This window comes from Onychomys torridus, chromosome 7 (genome assembly GCF_903995425.1).
Source record: "Onychomys torridus chromosome 7, mOncTor1.1, whole genome shotgun sequence".
NCBI lineage: Eukaryota > Metazoa > Chordata > Mammalia > Rodentia > Cricetidae > Onychomys > Onychomys torridus.
In genome coordinates, this window is record NC_050449.1 from 96,870,416 (window position 1) to 96,887,054 (window position 16,639).

Below are 16,639 nucleotides of genomic sequence, written 5' to 3' on the forward strand. Positions count from 1 at the left end.
TGGCTTAACAGGTGAAGTGTTTGCCATACACACACACATAAGGACCTGAGTTTGAATCCCTGAAACTACATAGAAGATGGATGCTATGAAGATCTGTAATTTCAGCACAGGGCAGAGGGAGACAGGCTCGTAGATCCCTGGGGCAGTGGCCAGCCAGGCTAGCTGACTCAGCTGCAGGTTCAGCAGAGAGTGACTGGGGAGACATTTCACACACACACACACACACACACACACACACACACACACACACTGAAAGCTTTTCTTCCTCTGTAGCTGGCCCTTGTTCACTGTGGTAAAGCCCATTTGGGCACTTAAGACTGGTCACTAAGTATCTGCTGCCACAATGCAGTGTGACCCAAGAGATGACAATTTCCAATCTAGTTTTTTACTGGAAGACTGTGAAGAAGCCTTTCTGCAAAACCCAGAAGGAAAGCCGCGATTAATCTACCATCGTTTGGAGGATGGGGAAGTCACTTCCGACTCTGTCCAGCAGTTCCTGGATCAAGTTTCTGACCTAAGCAAGACCAACAAAGCCAAGGTGAAACACTGAGATATGGAGACATGTCACAGGGCGTGCGTGCGTGCGTGCGTGCGTGCGTGCGTGCGTGGCAGTGGTAAAGCCAGAGCCAGGAGGAAAGGAAGCCAGGGTGTCTGGAGAGGGGACATACAGGAGGGTGGCCCAATGAGGTCAGTCCTGATAAATCTCAGAAACTGTTTTAAGGACCTGGCCTTTTCCCTTGGAGTGGGGCTGTGGGTGTCAGGGCCTGGTGTGGAGCTCTGTCAATGATTCTTTCTTTCTTTATTTATTTTATTTTATTTTTTAGAAGAGTAGAGTAGTTTGGAGGGAAGTGGCTGTTTGAGATCTGGTGCAGCCATCAAGATGAGGGGCTCCTAACTCTAGGGACAGGGTTGAAATAAGGCAGGCCCCCAAAGTATACATTGTTCATGCTGAACAAGCCTTTTAACTTGCCTGGGTTTCCTCTTCTGAACAGCAAGGTTACAATATAGCATCTTTCTTGTAAGGAGCTTGCTGGGATAAAAGAGTTAAAATGTTCAAAGGTTGGCTAGAGCTCCTCCTCCTTCCTTCCTCCCCTTCCCCCTCTGCCACCCCTGCCCATTGCTGCTGTTACTTTGTTTCCATGTTACTATGGAGCCTTTTCCCCCAGATCATCGATCACTCAGGGGATCCGGCTGAGGGCGTGTATAAAACTTACATCGGTGTGGAAAAGATTATTAAACAGGTAAATATGCCTTTTTCTGTAAGCTTTCATCTAAAATAGCTCAATAGCATTTTTTGTAAAACATAGTAAATGATAGTTTTAAAAAATAGTTTTAAAAAAAAAGTTTTTCAGACAAACTTGTGTGTCATTTTTTGAGATCAGTACCCCAGGAGAGGCCATTGTTCTGTTGGGAGTTAGTCCTGGGGTGAGACCCTGGTATTGTCAGGATGTGCCTCACAGAGCAAGCTGCCTTCAACATTTGTTAGGTGTAAAATGTATCAGAAACACGAAAATCCAGAGGAGGCATTTGAGGACAAGTGTGCATCTTACCCCTCAGAGAGGCTTCTTGCGTCCTTTGTGTGCTTGGGTTTTTTACGTATTTGAGATGTCCCCCCCACACACACACACACCTTGCTGTTTCTAACAGCAGAGAGGACACCCTTCGGGGGAACAGGAACAGATGCCATGGAGGATCTGGAGCTGGAAGTTTCTTTGAAATCACGTGTTTTTTGTTTTATTGCATATGCTTTTCATTGCTGCTTGATATTGTGCCTGAGCTTATTCTTTACACACAAAAAAAATATTTCAGAATTGTGTCAGCAAAAATACCAATAACTGATATCTAAAGACTGCAAACACCTTTATCTCCAAGTAAAATAAACATGGTAGGAAGATGGGCCTAAGGATGCCCATCTCTTCCCAGGACCCAGAGACCTTATTTAAGAAGGAGGGGTTACAGCATCTTCTGTTTGTTTTGGTTTGGTTCTTCAAGAAAGAGTTTCTCTGTGTAACAGCTCTGACTATCATGGAACTTATTCTGTAGACCAGGCTGGCCTCGAACTCAGAGATCTGCCTGCCTCTGCCTCCTAAGTGCTGGGATTAAAGGTGTGAGTCACCCTATCCCACTTCACCTTTTCAGTTTAAATTGGATTGCAGATAATGGAGATTTGTCATCAGAGAAGGATGACCCCAAAACGTAATGTTGAGACATTTGGCAGCACACATTTGCATGGTATTCTCCAGTACAAAGATCGCCAGGATGGTTCTGAGTTTTTCAAGCTTCCAAAATTTAGGACCAAGATAAGCAAAATGAAATAAGTCATATTTATCATCAATTTATTTTCAGTGATCTAATACAGAGACTAAATGTGATAGTAGAGAGACTTGATATCAAGAAACTCCATCTTATAACAGGTAGTGGTGGCACACACCTTTAATCCCAGCATTTGGGAGGCAGAGGCAGGTAGATCTCTGAGTTTGAGGCCAGCCTGATCTACATAGTGAGTTCCAGGACAGCCAAGGTTACACAGAAACCCTTTCTCGAAAAAAAAAAAAACCACCAAAAAGAAAAAAAGAAAAAAAAAAGAAGAAGAAAGGAAGAAAGAAAGAACAAAAGAAAAGAAAGAAACTCCATCTTTGTAATTCAATCTTATTCCATATTTCTTAGGCATTAGTGTAGGCTTTGAAATTATTCACTGGTGGGGCTGAGGAGATAGCTCATCTGTAGAACACTTGCCTCACAAGCATGAGGACCTGAGTGAGTCCAAGCACACACTTAAAATGATGGTATGTGCTTGTATCCCAGCACTGGGGAAATGGAGACAAGAGGGTTCCCTTTGGCTCACTAGCTAGCCAGGTCAACACAGTTGGTGAGCTCTTGCCAGTGAGAGACCCTGTCACAAAGGAGGAAAGTGTTCCTAAGGATGACACTCGAAGCTGTCTGTCTTCTGTCTTTGTCTATTGACTCCACACTTATGCGTGTATACACACACACACACACACACACACACACACACCACACACTTTTCTTTAAGTGATTCACTAGACAGATATAATTACAACGATTACATGACATTTTTCAGAAAACAAATCCCATAGGACAAATAGCACTCTGATTTTTAGTCAAGAAGAATTTTTCTTTATGTTTTCATGCTTTTATTTTAAACTAGATTTCTTATGGTTATAAATTTATTCTTAGAGGTATTTATAATAACTCTTATTCTTATAAGCCTAAGTGTGGACTTGCCCCCTCAGTAGCCAAGGCCCAGCATGCTGACCCCAGCTTCAAGGTCTCTGGATTTCATTTGCTTTCCTGTCCTTGTTCCTTGTACTCAGGACATTCTTGGCCTTGAGAACACAGACGCGGAGGTGAAGGATGTGGGCAGTGAGGATTCCACGCCAGAAGAAGATGATTTCGGGGATGTTCTGTGGGACATACACGATGAGCAGGAGCAGATGGAAGCCTTTCAGCAGGCTTCTAACTCAGCCCATGAACTAGGACTCGAGAAGGTAAGCTTCTGAGACCGCAGTCCAGTAAAGATCAGTTGCTAGGCTGGGGCATGGTACAGTTGGGAAAGCTCTTCTCACATAAGCATGATGACCCAAGTTCAGATCCCAAGCACTCATGTTGAAAGTCCAGAGTGGTGACTCACTTCTGGAACCCCAGTGCTGGGGGAAGACAGAGGCACAGGCAGAGTTATGGAGCTCATTGGACCATCAGTCTAGCTGATCAGCAAAGCTGGGCTCAAGGACAGACCCTGTCTCAAAAAATAAGGTGGGGCGTGATAGCAGAAGACACCTAATGTCAGCTTCTGACCTCCACATACAACTGCACACACACATCTGTGTGCACACACATATACACATGCACATACAATTAAAATAATTGTGTTGCATTTGCAACTCGCCAGATCAGGATAAGTGATGTTAGCAAGGCCAAGCTGTCAGTTCTTCCTGTTGCAAGAATTAAAGTGCCAGACGTTCAGAAAACAAACTCTGGTAGTTCATTTGGTAAGCAGATCAGCCATTCACTTTTGGTCTAATCAGTATTTATAAATATCTAAACAGATTAACAACCTAAAATCTACCAAGGAACATGTCTGAGTCAAAAAGTACTTAATAATTTTACAAACTAACATACAAATCCATTTTTAAATTTGTATGACATTATGTATTGTGGCAAGCACCTTTAATGGGCTGAGCCATCTCAACTTGAGTCTACAGATGAATTTCTAAAGCTTGTCACAGAAGTTGACATGAGCGGATGCATTTTTATAGCTCTTAGAATTTAGACTGTTCTGTCAAGTCTTCACTCACTCTCGTCTTGACCTTCTGGTCTGCAGAAGGACAGCAGCTAGTGTCCCTTCCCTCATGGGGCAATGTTGCAAATGTTAAGTCTGATGATGCCTCTAAAGAAGAGGAGAGTAGCTGGCCTGAGGTTAGTATTAACTAGTGGTCGTTTTCAGTGAGCTTCTGTATAAAAGAAACTGAGGTCTGACACCGTTTTCCCATGAGCACACATGGAACAAATTTGAACCATGGTCCACATCTGAGGCTTTTTCTTTTGCCTCAACAAGTCTCAACATGGGGACTGTAGATCTTTAAGTGTGTTTTCTGTCAAACCATGGACCGAATTATTGAGATAGATAGGGTAATAAATTAACAAGGCCTCCCTCTGTTCCTTCAGATGCAACACTGCTCTGAGACACTGGGGTTCCTTGGCCGTTGATTCATGTCTAGATATAAGCAGAACAAACTGAGTGACTACACCAAGGATGGTTTCTTGCAGTTGGAGACTTTAGTCTGTAAAGCCAATCTAAAGCCCACCATACTCTATTATGAATTTTAAAACATCAGCAGCAATCAGATGTTGGTAGACACAGCAACAGTAAGCTGGCTCTGGACACTCCTAAGAAGTACTGTGGCATTTTGCTTTTCTGAGCATAGCCTTCCAGTCTGAGCTGGTTTTGCATGGCTTGGAAAGCTCTGGAAAGATGGGTTCTTGGATTTGCATGGAACTCAATTTCATGAAGATCTCAGACAGCCTGTTCAAGCCTGGGGCAGCCTGGCAGACTGGGTAGGGGGGACATAAGAAGCCCGAAGCCTGCTTCTGTTCCAGAACTCCATGTTCATTCTTCTGATGAGGAAATCTAGGGTCGCTGTCTGGGCCTGCACAGCCTTCTGGGAGACTTCCCGTGGTTGAGGGGCTCCGGTGTGACTTGATGTCCTCTCTCTGGCATTTCACCCAACATCTGAACCCTGTAGAAGCCCACCACGATCCATGCTGTCTCTCACACTCTCGGGTACAGGGAAGCCACAGGCCCCATTTGCTGCTCCAAGCATCAGTGTCAGCACAGATCAGCACCCATGCGCGTACTGTTGACCAGCAGCACGTTTGTTTTGCTCACACACTTTGCTCTAGTGTTTTCAGAGAGTGTACAGAAGCCGAGTGTCCCAGTTCAACTTTGTGTTCTCAGAGGCGTGTGCAGTCTTACAATAGGAATCCTTTTGTGTGTGTGTTTCTAGTATTACCAGCGCCTGGATGATCTGGTGGTGGCACCAGCCCCAATCCCACCGCTCCTGGTTTCTGGAGGACCAGGTTCTGGAAAGTCCCTCCTTTTATCAAAGTGGTATGACGCAATACAAGTAAACCATTTTTTTTTCCACTGTCTTGTTTGTTTTGTTTCTTAGAGCTAGGGTCTCAGGAAGCACCAATTGGCCTGGTTTCAACCTCTCTGTGTAACTAAGGATGACCTTGGACTCCTGACCTTGCTGTATCCACCTCCTCTAACAGCATACTTTTAGTTAAAAGTGAATGCCTATTTTATTAACATTTTATGTTGATTAACATCCTCTTAGATTTAAAATGAGGCTCTTAGTTTAAAAGGTTCTAAAAATAGAGTGAAATCAATAATCTTTTTTTGTTTTGATATGACTGATGTGACTAACCATGTAATTAAGGACACTGGGGCAACGTTTGATGTCTAACTCTTTGTGTATTTGATGTTGTGGACAGTTTATGAAAGTCCCATGTTTTCTCCTCAGGATTCGGCTGCAGCAGAAGCATTTCCCTAACACGCTGATCCTGTCTCATTTTGTGGGGCGGCCCATGTCAACCAGCTCAGAGCCCTCCTTGATTATCAAGCGGCTGACCCTGAAGGTATGACACACATGTCCTGGAGATATCTGGATGTTCTGCAGATTCTGAAAGTCTTCAGACCGAGACAATCATAGTAAGCAGACTTTCAGGATTGTAGGTAGAACATCACTAATTTGAAATTTAAACTACTAAAACCTGAAACTTTTTAATAGTTGTGGAGATTGAACACTGGGCCTTGTACAGACAAGGCCAGCATTCTGCCACTAAGCTTCGGGCTCAGCTAAAATCTGAAACTTTCTGAGGGTCACCCTGACAGCTCCTGTGGAAAATCCATGTATGATCTGTGACGCATCACAGTTAAAACACTGGCTCACTTTGGAAAGTTTAGAATTGCCTTCAGGCTACTTATAAAGGGTGTGTATGAAACATAAGTGAATTTCATATTTAGACTTCTGTTTCCCAAGATCATCATATGCAAATATCCCTCAGGTCCCCCAAATCTGAAACACCTGTGGTACCACACATCTTACACGAGGAGTACTCAATCTATGACAGGTTATTTTGGTTTTGTGAAGGTTTAGAAAAATATATTTGGGGTTGGGAAGATGGCTCAGTGGTTAAGAGCACTTTTTGCTCTTATAGAGGACCCAGGTTTGGTTCCCAGCACCCACCTCAAAGCTCATAACTATCTGTAACTCCAGTTCCAGGGGATTTGATGCTCTCTTCTGGCCTTTGTGGGCACTGCACACACATGATACACATATATACACATAAAACTAGTCTTTAAAACATAGATATGACTTAGAGGCTGCAAAAATGAACCAGCTGGAAAGTGCTTACTGTGCAGGCATAAAACCTGAGTTTGTACCCCCAGCATCCATCCAGACACTCAGGCATGGCAGCGGGCATGTCTGTAACCACAGCACTAGGGGTTAGACAGATACAGGAGGATCCATGGGACTTTCTGGCCACTAGCCTAGCCAGTCAGTGAACTCCTGGCTCAGTGAGAGACCCTATCTGAAAAGATAAGGTAGAGAAGCAATTGAGGAAAACACCCAGCATCACCCTCTGGCCCTCACATGCAGGCACACACAGGTACAAACACACAAGCATGCACACACTAGTACTTGATCCCACCACCGTAGGGAGTCAGTGTTGATGCACACAGTGAGGATGGGAAGGTCTCTGTGCCATCATGGAGTATGGCTGATTTACTTTGCACTTGGTATCACCCCCTCACTCCACAGCTGATGCAGCACTTTTGGGCTGTCTCTGCACTGACCCTGGATCCTGCTAAGCTGCTGGAAGAATTCCCACACTGGCTAGAGAAGCTCTCCGCTCGGCATCAGGGCAGCATCATCATCGTCATCGATTCTATAGATCAAGTTCAGGTTCTGCTCTCACTGTGCCTTCTGTTAGTCGATGCCCTAGTAGACCAGAGTACCAACAAGGGCTACAGCAGTCATCCCAGTTCCATGCTGGGTAGAGGGAATGATGCTCTTCCATTTAATTCTACTTAATTTCTGGGGAAGAAGTGTCTGAATTTAAAATATATACTGTGTGCTCACAGCCAGGAGCAACAAGTAAATCTACATGCTTAGCATAAAGTATTATTTTGAAATATTTTTAAGGCGTGAACATTTCCTTAAATGTTCAGCATTCAAATTTGGTGATATCAGTGTTTTGCCAACCTGGGGTCAACCGTTCCCAAATAAGAGTTGAATCCTTAATAATAATAAGGAAAGTGTAATGAGGATTTTATCCTATTGGAGAACTACGGGGATTGTTCTGGAATGCTGTTATTACACGTTGACTTCTGCTGTATGTTCTTAAGCAAGTGGAGAAGCACATGAAATGGCTGATAGACCCCCTGCCGGTGAACGTCAGAGTCATTGTTTCTGTGAATGTGGAGACCTGTCCCACAGCATGGAGGTATGGCCAAGTACCTCAGAATGAGAGCTTTTCCCAGGCAGACAAGGGAAGGCTCTTGATGTGCATCTGTGGTTTTCATGTAAATGTCAGTGAGGCTGAGGAGAGGTGGGTGACCTCAAGGAGAAGGCGCCATTTGTATGATTGTGGGCGGGGTTAGAGCTGGGGGCGGGGTTAGAGCTGGGAAGGGAAAGGAAAAGGAGATGGAAATGAGGGTTATCTGAACCAAGACTGAAAGCCAATTGTGACTTCATAGGCTGAAAAGGGAGACAGAATGGCCATGTTTGGAGGCAAGGAGAGCTATTAGGTTTGTTTCTTGGGAGAGTTTAGTTTGAATCCTAAACTGTTAATCCAAGTAATGACATCTAGTAGGCAGGTGAATTTGTGGGTGAGAAAAAAATGGAGAGGAGGGGCAGCCTGAGAATTACAGTCTAGAGACCTGTTATTCTAGAATACAGGCTCACTTTTATTGACAGCCCTCAGAAAAGTGATATTAGGGTTGAATTCTGTAAGGCAGAATTAATCTATTTATTTTTGACTGGGGGGGGGGGGACCTTGTAAAAGTTCTTTCCTACAAGAAAGCCTTTTTCCCCTGAGTCATGCCTCCTTAAGAAATTTGAATGCTGTGTGCACACACTGTATGTCAGTGTGTGTCTATAAGCATTTATGTGTGTATGTTTGTACTTTGTACATAACCCTAAGGTTTTTCCTATCCCCAGTCAGTTGCCCTGAAGATGCTGGGCACAGAGATCATCTTGAACTGCTCCTCCTGAGCATCAGTTTAGTGCAATTCCTGAGTGGAGAAGTAGAGGTGATCCCTCACTTAGCTAACATGTATGTAGCTGATGGCACTCTGCTTTGATTATCGGCAGATGTAATGATAAACCTGAGAATGAATTAAATAACAATTTAATGTAATTAACATGTTCCATAGGTTTATTTTATAAAGACGGCATAAAAATGACTCATCTAGTGGGTTTTAATGGGTGTTACGGTAGATTATGGTCTTTGTTGTATTGTTAGAAATGTGTTTTATTTTTTCCTCTTTAACCAAAAGGTTGTGGCCTACACTACATCTCGATCCTTTAAGCCCCAAAGATGCGAAATCCATAATAATGGCAGAATGTCGCTCTGTAGACATGACGTTGAGCAGAGAGCAGGTGAGCTTTCCCACTCTGGTGCTTTCTCTCTGGAGAAGACTTAGAATTCAATGCAGGAGCTCTGTCCTCGTGAGGACATCTGGAGTTCAGTCATTATTTTGGAAATAATTCTTCCCTTTAAAAAAATGTGTGCGTGTGTGTGTGTGTGTGTGTGTGTGTGTGTGTGTGTGTGTACCCGCGCGCACGTGTATCCATGTGTGTATGCAGGTGCATGCATCCATGTGGATGCCAGAGATTGGAGTCGGGTGCCATCCCCTATTGCTCCCCATTTTATTTTATTTTATTTTATTGACCTGGTGCTTAGCATTTGGCTAAACTAGACAGCCAGCAAGCTCCAGGCACCCGCCTATCTCTGCCATACCACCCTACCCCTATCCCACCTCCCACAGCTGGGGTTATAGGCACACACCACCACACCCAGCTTTTTAAATGTGGGCCCCTGGGGATCTGAACTCAGGTCCTCATGCTCATGCGGCAAGCTCTTTATCCACTGAGCTACCTCCCCAACCACCCCATTCTGTGTTTAATGACAGAAGCAGCAATACAGATATTTTGGAATTTAGGAAGAGTATATGGTATTAAGTAGGTTTCCTACAAAATGGAAAGTATCTTTATACTGGCTGCGTCTCCCTTCTGCAGATGCAAGTCTGGCTGCAGCCGGGCTCCCTCCATTACACCTGTGACACCAGTGATAGCAGCAGAGACAGTGTCCGTCTGATGGGACATCTGTGCCTTTCCTAGGAGTGAGGACCCCGGGCTACTTTTCTTACTTTCATTTGTTTTGTTTGGAAACTGGTGTAGGAGAAGAGGCTGGAACAGCACTGCCGCTCCACCACGACCTGCAACGCCCTCTACGTCACCCTTTTCAGCAAAATGATGGCGTGGTAAGCGGCCGTCGCCTGCTTTGGTGTTCTGCTTGGGTTCACCTTGTTTGTCTTGCTGCGGTCCGCTCTCTCTGCAAAGGGAGGGCTGCTCAAACTGGTCTCATTGCCTCGGATTTCTCCCTATTCTAATGGGACACTCACATGACTCACTGTTGAAGGTGGAGTAATCACTGTCGCTGTTCTAAAGTCTACCCATAAATACTTATTTTCCATATCAGTCAGGAATCCACTTTTCATGAGTTCTGGATTGTTGGGCTCTGGTTTCCTCGTGTGTGTGTGTGTGTGTGTGTGTGTGTGTGTGTCACCTATATTTACTCAGTTTATTTATTTTGCAGTACTTAAGCCTGAACCTAGAGCCTTATGCATGCTAGGTAAATGTCTTGCTTCTGAGACGGTGTCTCACTAAATTGTGAGGCTGACCTTAAACTTATTCTATACCCTAAACAAATCTTAAACTTGGGGTGTTCCTGCCCCCTCTACCATTGCCCATACCGGGGGTTACACACTTGTACCACAAGCCCTGGCTTTTTTGCTGAATGTCTTTAGCTTACCCTGGTGTTCTCAAGATCCTGGCTCCATACAATTTCAGCGTGCATGACTCTCAGTGCTTATTGTCATCCCATGTTGTGCAGCTAGGTGGCGTGCTGGAGGCCAAGAGCCAACCCTTACTCATTTTTATGTTCCACAGGGAAGACTAATTACTTGACATAACTTAACTCTCAACCCATGTTCATTGAAATGGACTAAATGGTATAATAAAATAAACCAAAATGACTCCAGCAGCCCCAGAAAACTATCGTTTCTCTGCATTTTTATTGAGTTCTCATTATGGGTTGTAGTGCGACAATATGTTTTTATGTGCCCCAGATTCTTCACAGATATTGGCAGTCTGTGTGAACTTCGGTCTGTTCTCAATTCCCACAGCGCTCAGAGAGCAGGCGACTTAGATGAAACCCTTCCTGAGTGCCTGCAGTGCCAAGATACGGTTTCATTATACAGACTCGCGCTCCGCTCCATCCGGGAGTCCGTGCCAAATGATGTGGATAAAGAGCTGATGACACAGGTGAAGGGCAGTGCGCCCACCAGGGGACACCTGGGGGCCTTGTGTGTATCTTCTGGGTGGAATTCCGTCAGTCTTTTTTTGTTGTTGTTTAAGTATGCTGTAAGCATAAGAGGAAGGCTGGAGCCAGGGCTTGCTGCGCTGCACTCCTCCCATGATCACTGAGATTTCTGTTCTCCTGGTTACTCATTATCCTGTTTCTTGTGTTTTATAAGACAGGGTTGCTCTATAGCTCTGGCTGCCCTGGAGCCCAGGCTGGTCTCAAACTCGCAGCCATCCTCCTGGGCCAGCCTTTCAAGAGCTGGGGTTATTGGTGTACATGGCCATGCTTGACTTTTACTCCTTTTTAAAATTGATTTGTCTGTTTCTTTTTTTTTTAAAGTAGCTGTGTGCCTGTTGGGGTGCACATGTGAGTGCAGTTCCCCAGGAGGTTAGAAGAGGGCTCTGGATGCCTTGGAGCTGGAGTTATATGTGGTTCTAAGCCTCCTGGTGTGGGTGCTGGGAACTGAGCGTGGGTCCTCTGGAAGATCAGCAAGTGTTTTTAACCACTGAGCCCACTCCTGGTTTTCTATTTCTTATTGGTGTAAAATTCTTAGATTTTCATATTGAATACAAATTATATGTCTATTTCCCTTCTGTCTTGTCACCTATGGTGGTATTTATTTAAAATTTTATTTTGGTAGAATCAAATTTACCAACAGTTCTAGTCTGCTGTGTTTTAAAACTCTTTAAATGTCCCCTGTGTGGTGTGTGTACATGTAGTTTCCTTCAAAAACATTTTATAGTCTCCATGTGTACTTCTTTAATTCATGTGGGTTTATTTTAGCTAATGTGAAAGAAAAATATCTACTTTTAGCCTTTTGTTATGTGGCTGTCTGGTTGTTATTTTTATTAAGTAATATCTAGTCTCTTCTGACTTGGAATACTACCTGACAGATGTCAAGCTCATGTGTAATTGTGGGTCTGTTTCTAGGCTTTTCTATTCAGTTTAGCTTTTTTCCCCCCAATGATATAGTCTTAGCACTTTAAGACAAGCTTTGGCCTGGCAGTGTTGGCGCACGCCTTTAACCCCAGCACTCAGGAGGCAGAGCCAGGCGGATCTCTGGGAGTTCGAGGCCAGCCTGGTCTATCAAGTGAGTTTTAGGAAAGGTGCAAAACTACACAGAGAAACCCTGTCTCAAACAAACAAACAAACAAAAAAAAGACAAGCTTTGACAGTGTGTTGAGCAAGGTTGTCTTTTTCTGTTATTTTCTGTGTTTGTCTTGTCAAAGGGGTGTGTGTGATATTTGCATGTACATACAGTTGTATGTGTGGGGAAATGCACTTGCCAGTTTGTACATATGTGGAGGTCAGAACTTGGCATCAAGATGTCTTCCTCAGTTGCCTCTCTACTTTGTTTCTTTGAGGCAAAGTTTAGATAAAAAGTTAATAAGTATTAATGAGTTTTCAAAATTCTTGGCTGTGATTTCTGAGGCCCCCCTGTGGCCCCCCTGTGGTCCCCGTGTGCTCTGTGCTCTGTCTAGATTCTCTGCCTCATCAACGTTAGTCACAATGGTGTGAGTGAGTCGGAGCTGATGGAGCTATATCCAGAGATGTCCTGGGCCTCCTTGATCTCCATTGTTCACAGTTTACACAAAATGTGTCTGCTGACTTACAGCTGTGGCTTGCTCAGGTTTCAACATCTGCAGGTAACTATTATTTCAAACATCTTTTTAATACAAAGGGTTTTTTTTTTACTTGTATCACTGTAGCATTCTGTGCTATATTATACTGTGTTGTTAAATGTTTCAGATGTGAACACCGAAAGCTAAAATTCAGCATTGCATTTTGTTTTCTGCAGTGACTTTAGATTGCATGTGAACTTGTCCAACACTAAGCATGTCTAGTGCCTTCAGGAGTCAGCTCTTACTTCAAAGGTGGTACCCAAGGTGCTTTAGTTCTAAAGATCTGCTCTAAAATATTGTCTCTGTAGTTAACAATAGTGTATTGTACACTTCCAGTTTTATTAAAAGGAGCCAGGCTCAGTGGCACATGCCTGCCATTATCCCAGTACCTGTGAGGTAGACACAGGAGGATCAGGAGTTCAAGACTAGCCTCTGCTATGCAATCTAGCCTCAGCTATATGAGATCATGTCTCAAAACCCACATTTTTAAGAGGAGCTAGGAATGGTGTCACAAGCCTATAATCCTGGAGCTGGAGCTTTGTAAATCTGAGGCCAGTCCAGGCTATATAGCAAGATGCAGGTCTCAAAAAAAAGGTATCTCTCATGTTACAAGTTAAACATAAAATGGAAGAAAATAAAAAGGAGCAAGATTCCAGTCATAAACACATGAAGCAGAAACAAAAAGGGAGTTTCTTTCTAGGAATACAAACATGAGGCAAGTCGGCCTTTTACAGCCCTCTTCTCCCTGGCTCAGGAGCTATCCAGCCTGGGCGAGCATTAAGCTGGGCAGACTTTCCAGGTTCTCACAGGGCTGTGGAGAGGCTGGAGATGGTCCCTGATGGCGTCAGACTTGCTGTGTGGCTCATGGCTGTGAATGTCATTTCACGGCTTTACTCTTTGGTCACTGCCTTAGTGAGGGTTTTATTACTGTGAAGAGACACCATGACTATCACACACACACACACACACACACACACACACACACACATACCACACCACACCACACCACACACCACACACACACACAATTTAGCCTCGGGCATATTTTTTTAGACAAGGGCAGAAAGCAGCCACATTCTTCACCAAAATATCACAAGAACGATCTCTAGGCCACATATTAATATTATTCTCCTCTGAGACCTCTTGAGCCAGCCCCCCAGAGATCAAATCACCCTCAGTACCACTATATTCCATGCTCTACAAGTATGGCCCATTAAACCTTACTTAAAGCATTCAACTGCTTTCTAGTCCAAAGTCCCAGAGTCTACATTCCTCCAAACAAAAGCATGGTCAGGCCTATCACAACAATACCCGATTCCTGATACCAACTTTTATCTTAGAGTTTCTATTGCTGTGAAGAGACACCATGACCACAGCAACTCTTACAGAGAAAAGCATTTAAATGGGGCTGGCTTACAGTTCAGAGGTTTAGTCCATTGTCATCATGGCAGGAAGCATGGCGGTATGCAGACAGACATGGTGATTGAGAGGTGGCTAAGAGTTCTATATCTGGATCCACAGGCAGCAGGAAGAGACAGTGAGCCACTAGGCCTGGCTTGACTTTCTGCAACCTCAAAGCCCATCCCCCAGTGACATACCTCCTCCAACAAGGCCACACCGACTCCAACAAGGCCACACCGACTCCAACAAGGCCACACCTGCAATAATACCACTCCCTACAAGTCTGTGGGGGCCATTTTCATTCAGACCACCACAGTGCCATATGACTTGGGAATAATTTACTCTTTTGAGTTACTTTTTCAATCCACTTAAAAATTTTTTAATTTAATTTCATACTTTTTACACCATATCTCTTTGTGTAGACCAGGCTGGCCTAGAACTCACTATTCAGTCAGGAGACCTCAGACTTAATTGTATAGCCCAGGTTAGGCTAAGCAAATGCTCTTCCTGCTTTTTTACATTTGTGTGATGGATACAGTACCACGTCTAATTTCCTGGGATTTAAAACACACAAACACACAAGCACACACACACACACACACACACACACACACACACACACACATACACAAACATACATATAGTAATTATTTAAATTAAATTGTGTTTGAATTCTGAATTTTAATACTAAACTGAGTTTATCACATTAGCATATCCTCGACTTAAAAACACTGTAGAGCTATTTCTACTATGTAACTATAATGAAAGAATTATAAATTGCATTTTGCAAATCCACTGTCAGATATATAATGACTTAAAACAGACCAGCATCTTTTCTTCCTCTCTCCAGGCCTGGGAAACGGTGAGACTGGAGTACATGGAGGACCCCACCCTTGTTTCTTCATACAGGCAAAAGCTAATCAACTATTTTACCTCACAGCTCAGGTATCAGAATGCACTCCCTGTTCTTCTGAAACACCCATCTTTGTATCTTGTTTCCCTCTCTTAGCTTATAAGTTCAGGTGTAAAGTTCAGCCAGGTCAGGTGGCACAGGCCTTAGTGCTAGTTACTAGGGAAACTGAGGCAGGAGGATTGCAAGTTTAAAGTCGGTCTGGGCTACTCAGTGAGTTCAAGACTAGCCTAAAAATTTAGTGAGACCTTCCCTATCTCAAAATTAGAAAAAAAATAAATAAATAAAGGCTGGGAAGGTAGCCCAGGGTCTACCTAATATCAAGGAAAAAAAAATACCATTTTATGGAAATCATGTTATGATAAAGATAAGACCTTGGATGACATTGATACAAGATCGATCTATTGTCTTTATTTTTATTCTGTTTAAATAATTAAAAATATGCGTCACACATGTGCATGCTCTCGCAAACTCACGCACATACAGACATACACACACACTCACACGTACATGTACCTCTGTGTTTGTATATTCATGTTCTTTGAAGGTTGTTTTTGCCTTCATTTAATGTTTTATCTTCTTCCTGGGGAAGAGTCTGGTCCAGAATATCAGGGATTTATCTCGAAGTGGGAATGGTAACAGTTTCTGGTACTGGCCTAGCTTTCTTGGCTTTGGATTATACTAGAGTCAGAAGTAGTGGTTAACCGTGTTCTCTCCAGGGGTCTCCCGAAGCCTCTGTTGCTGAAGGTCTCACAGTGTGGTCTCCTCTCTCCCACAGTCAGGCCCGAGTGACCTGGAGAAGTGCAGATGAGCTCCCGTGGCTTTTCCAGCAGCAGGGAAGCAAGCAGAAGCTGCATGACTGCCTCCTCAATCTCTTCGTGTCTCAAAACCTTTACAAAAGGTCCACTAGATCCTCTCTGCAGAGGGACAGATACAAACAGTTCTCTGTTCTGACAAAATGGAATTGCTTTTAAATTTCAAATCAGAGTCGTTTCAGTAGCACCTGAAATACAGTGGGGTGGGGGCGGGGACTCCATGACAGTATATAAATTGTCATGAGATCTTGTTCGTCTAGGGAAAGTATGTTCTGCTCAACAATCAGCTGCAATGATCCCAGGACAATTTTATGTCTTATTCTTGCATTTAAGCAGCTTTTAAGCCATGCAGAGAAATCATTCCTAAAGTGAGCTTGGGGGGGGGGGGGGGGGGCAGGTCCTTCACAAGTAATACTTCAAACCTGATTCTGGGCTGCCAGTAAATCTGAATGGTGTTAATGTAAATATTGCTCTGGCTCCTCAGCACATCCTGTTGCCTCTTTTGATATGTCTGAATTTTCTGGTGGTGTAACTGTCCCTTTTATTAGCCCTACTTCTGACCTACTAAGCTTCAGGAAGGATTTTTGGTTTGTTTTCTGCCTCACTTAGAAATTTAGAAATAGATGTATAATTTGATTTGCTTCTGAGCAAATGTTCACAAATCATTCTTTGACCTGTTGAGCTCCATGCCAGCTATTTGTGATTCCTGTGAAGTC

General features: G+C 43.7%; 1 protein-coding gene across 4 annotated transcripts in view; it reads left to right on the top strand.

Annotated features, from left to right (window-relative positions):
- Nphp3 (nephrocystin 3) overlaps positions 1–16,639 on the top strand; it is a 44,140-nt gene that overhangs the window by 13,289 nt on the left and 14,212 nt on the right. For 2 of the 4 annotated variants that reach the window (XM_036191980.1, XM_036191981.1), the window contains exons 7-19: positions 382–538; positions 1,167–1,241; positions 3,336–3,509; positions 5,526–5,629; positions 6,045–6,159; positions 7,347–7,490; positions 7,934–8,031; positions 9,086–9,188; positions 9,990–10,072; positions 10,997–11,135; positions 12,657–12,821; positions 15,049–15,143; positions 15,887–16,009. In XM_036191980.1, the coding sequence (XP_036047873.1) occupies positions 382–538; positions 1,167–1,241; positions 3,336–3,509; positions 5,526–5,629; positions 6,045–6,159; positions 7,347–7,490; positions 7,934–8,031; positions 9,086–9,188; positions 9,990–10,072; positions 10,997–11,135; positions 12,657–12,821; positions 15,049–15,143; positions 15,887–16,009 (1,575 nt within the window). The other 2 variants (XM_036191982.1, XM_036191983.1) reach the window with 2 other exon arrangements.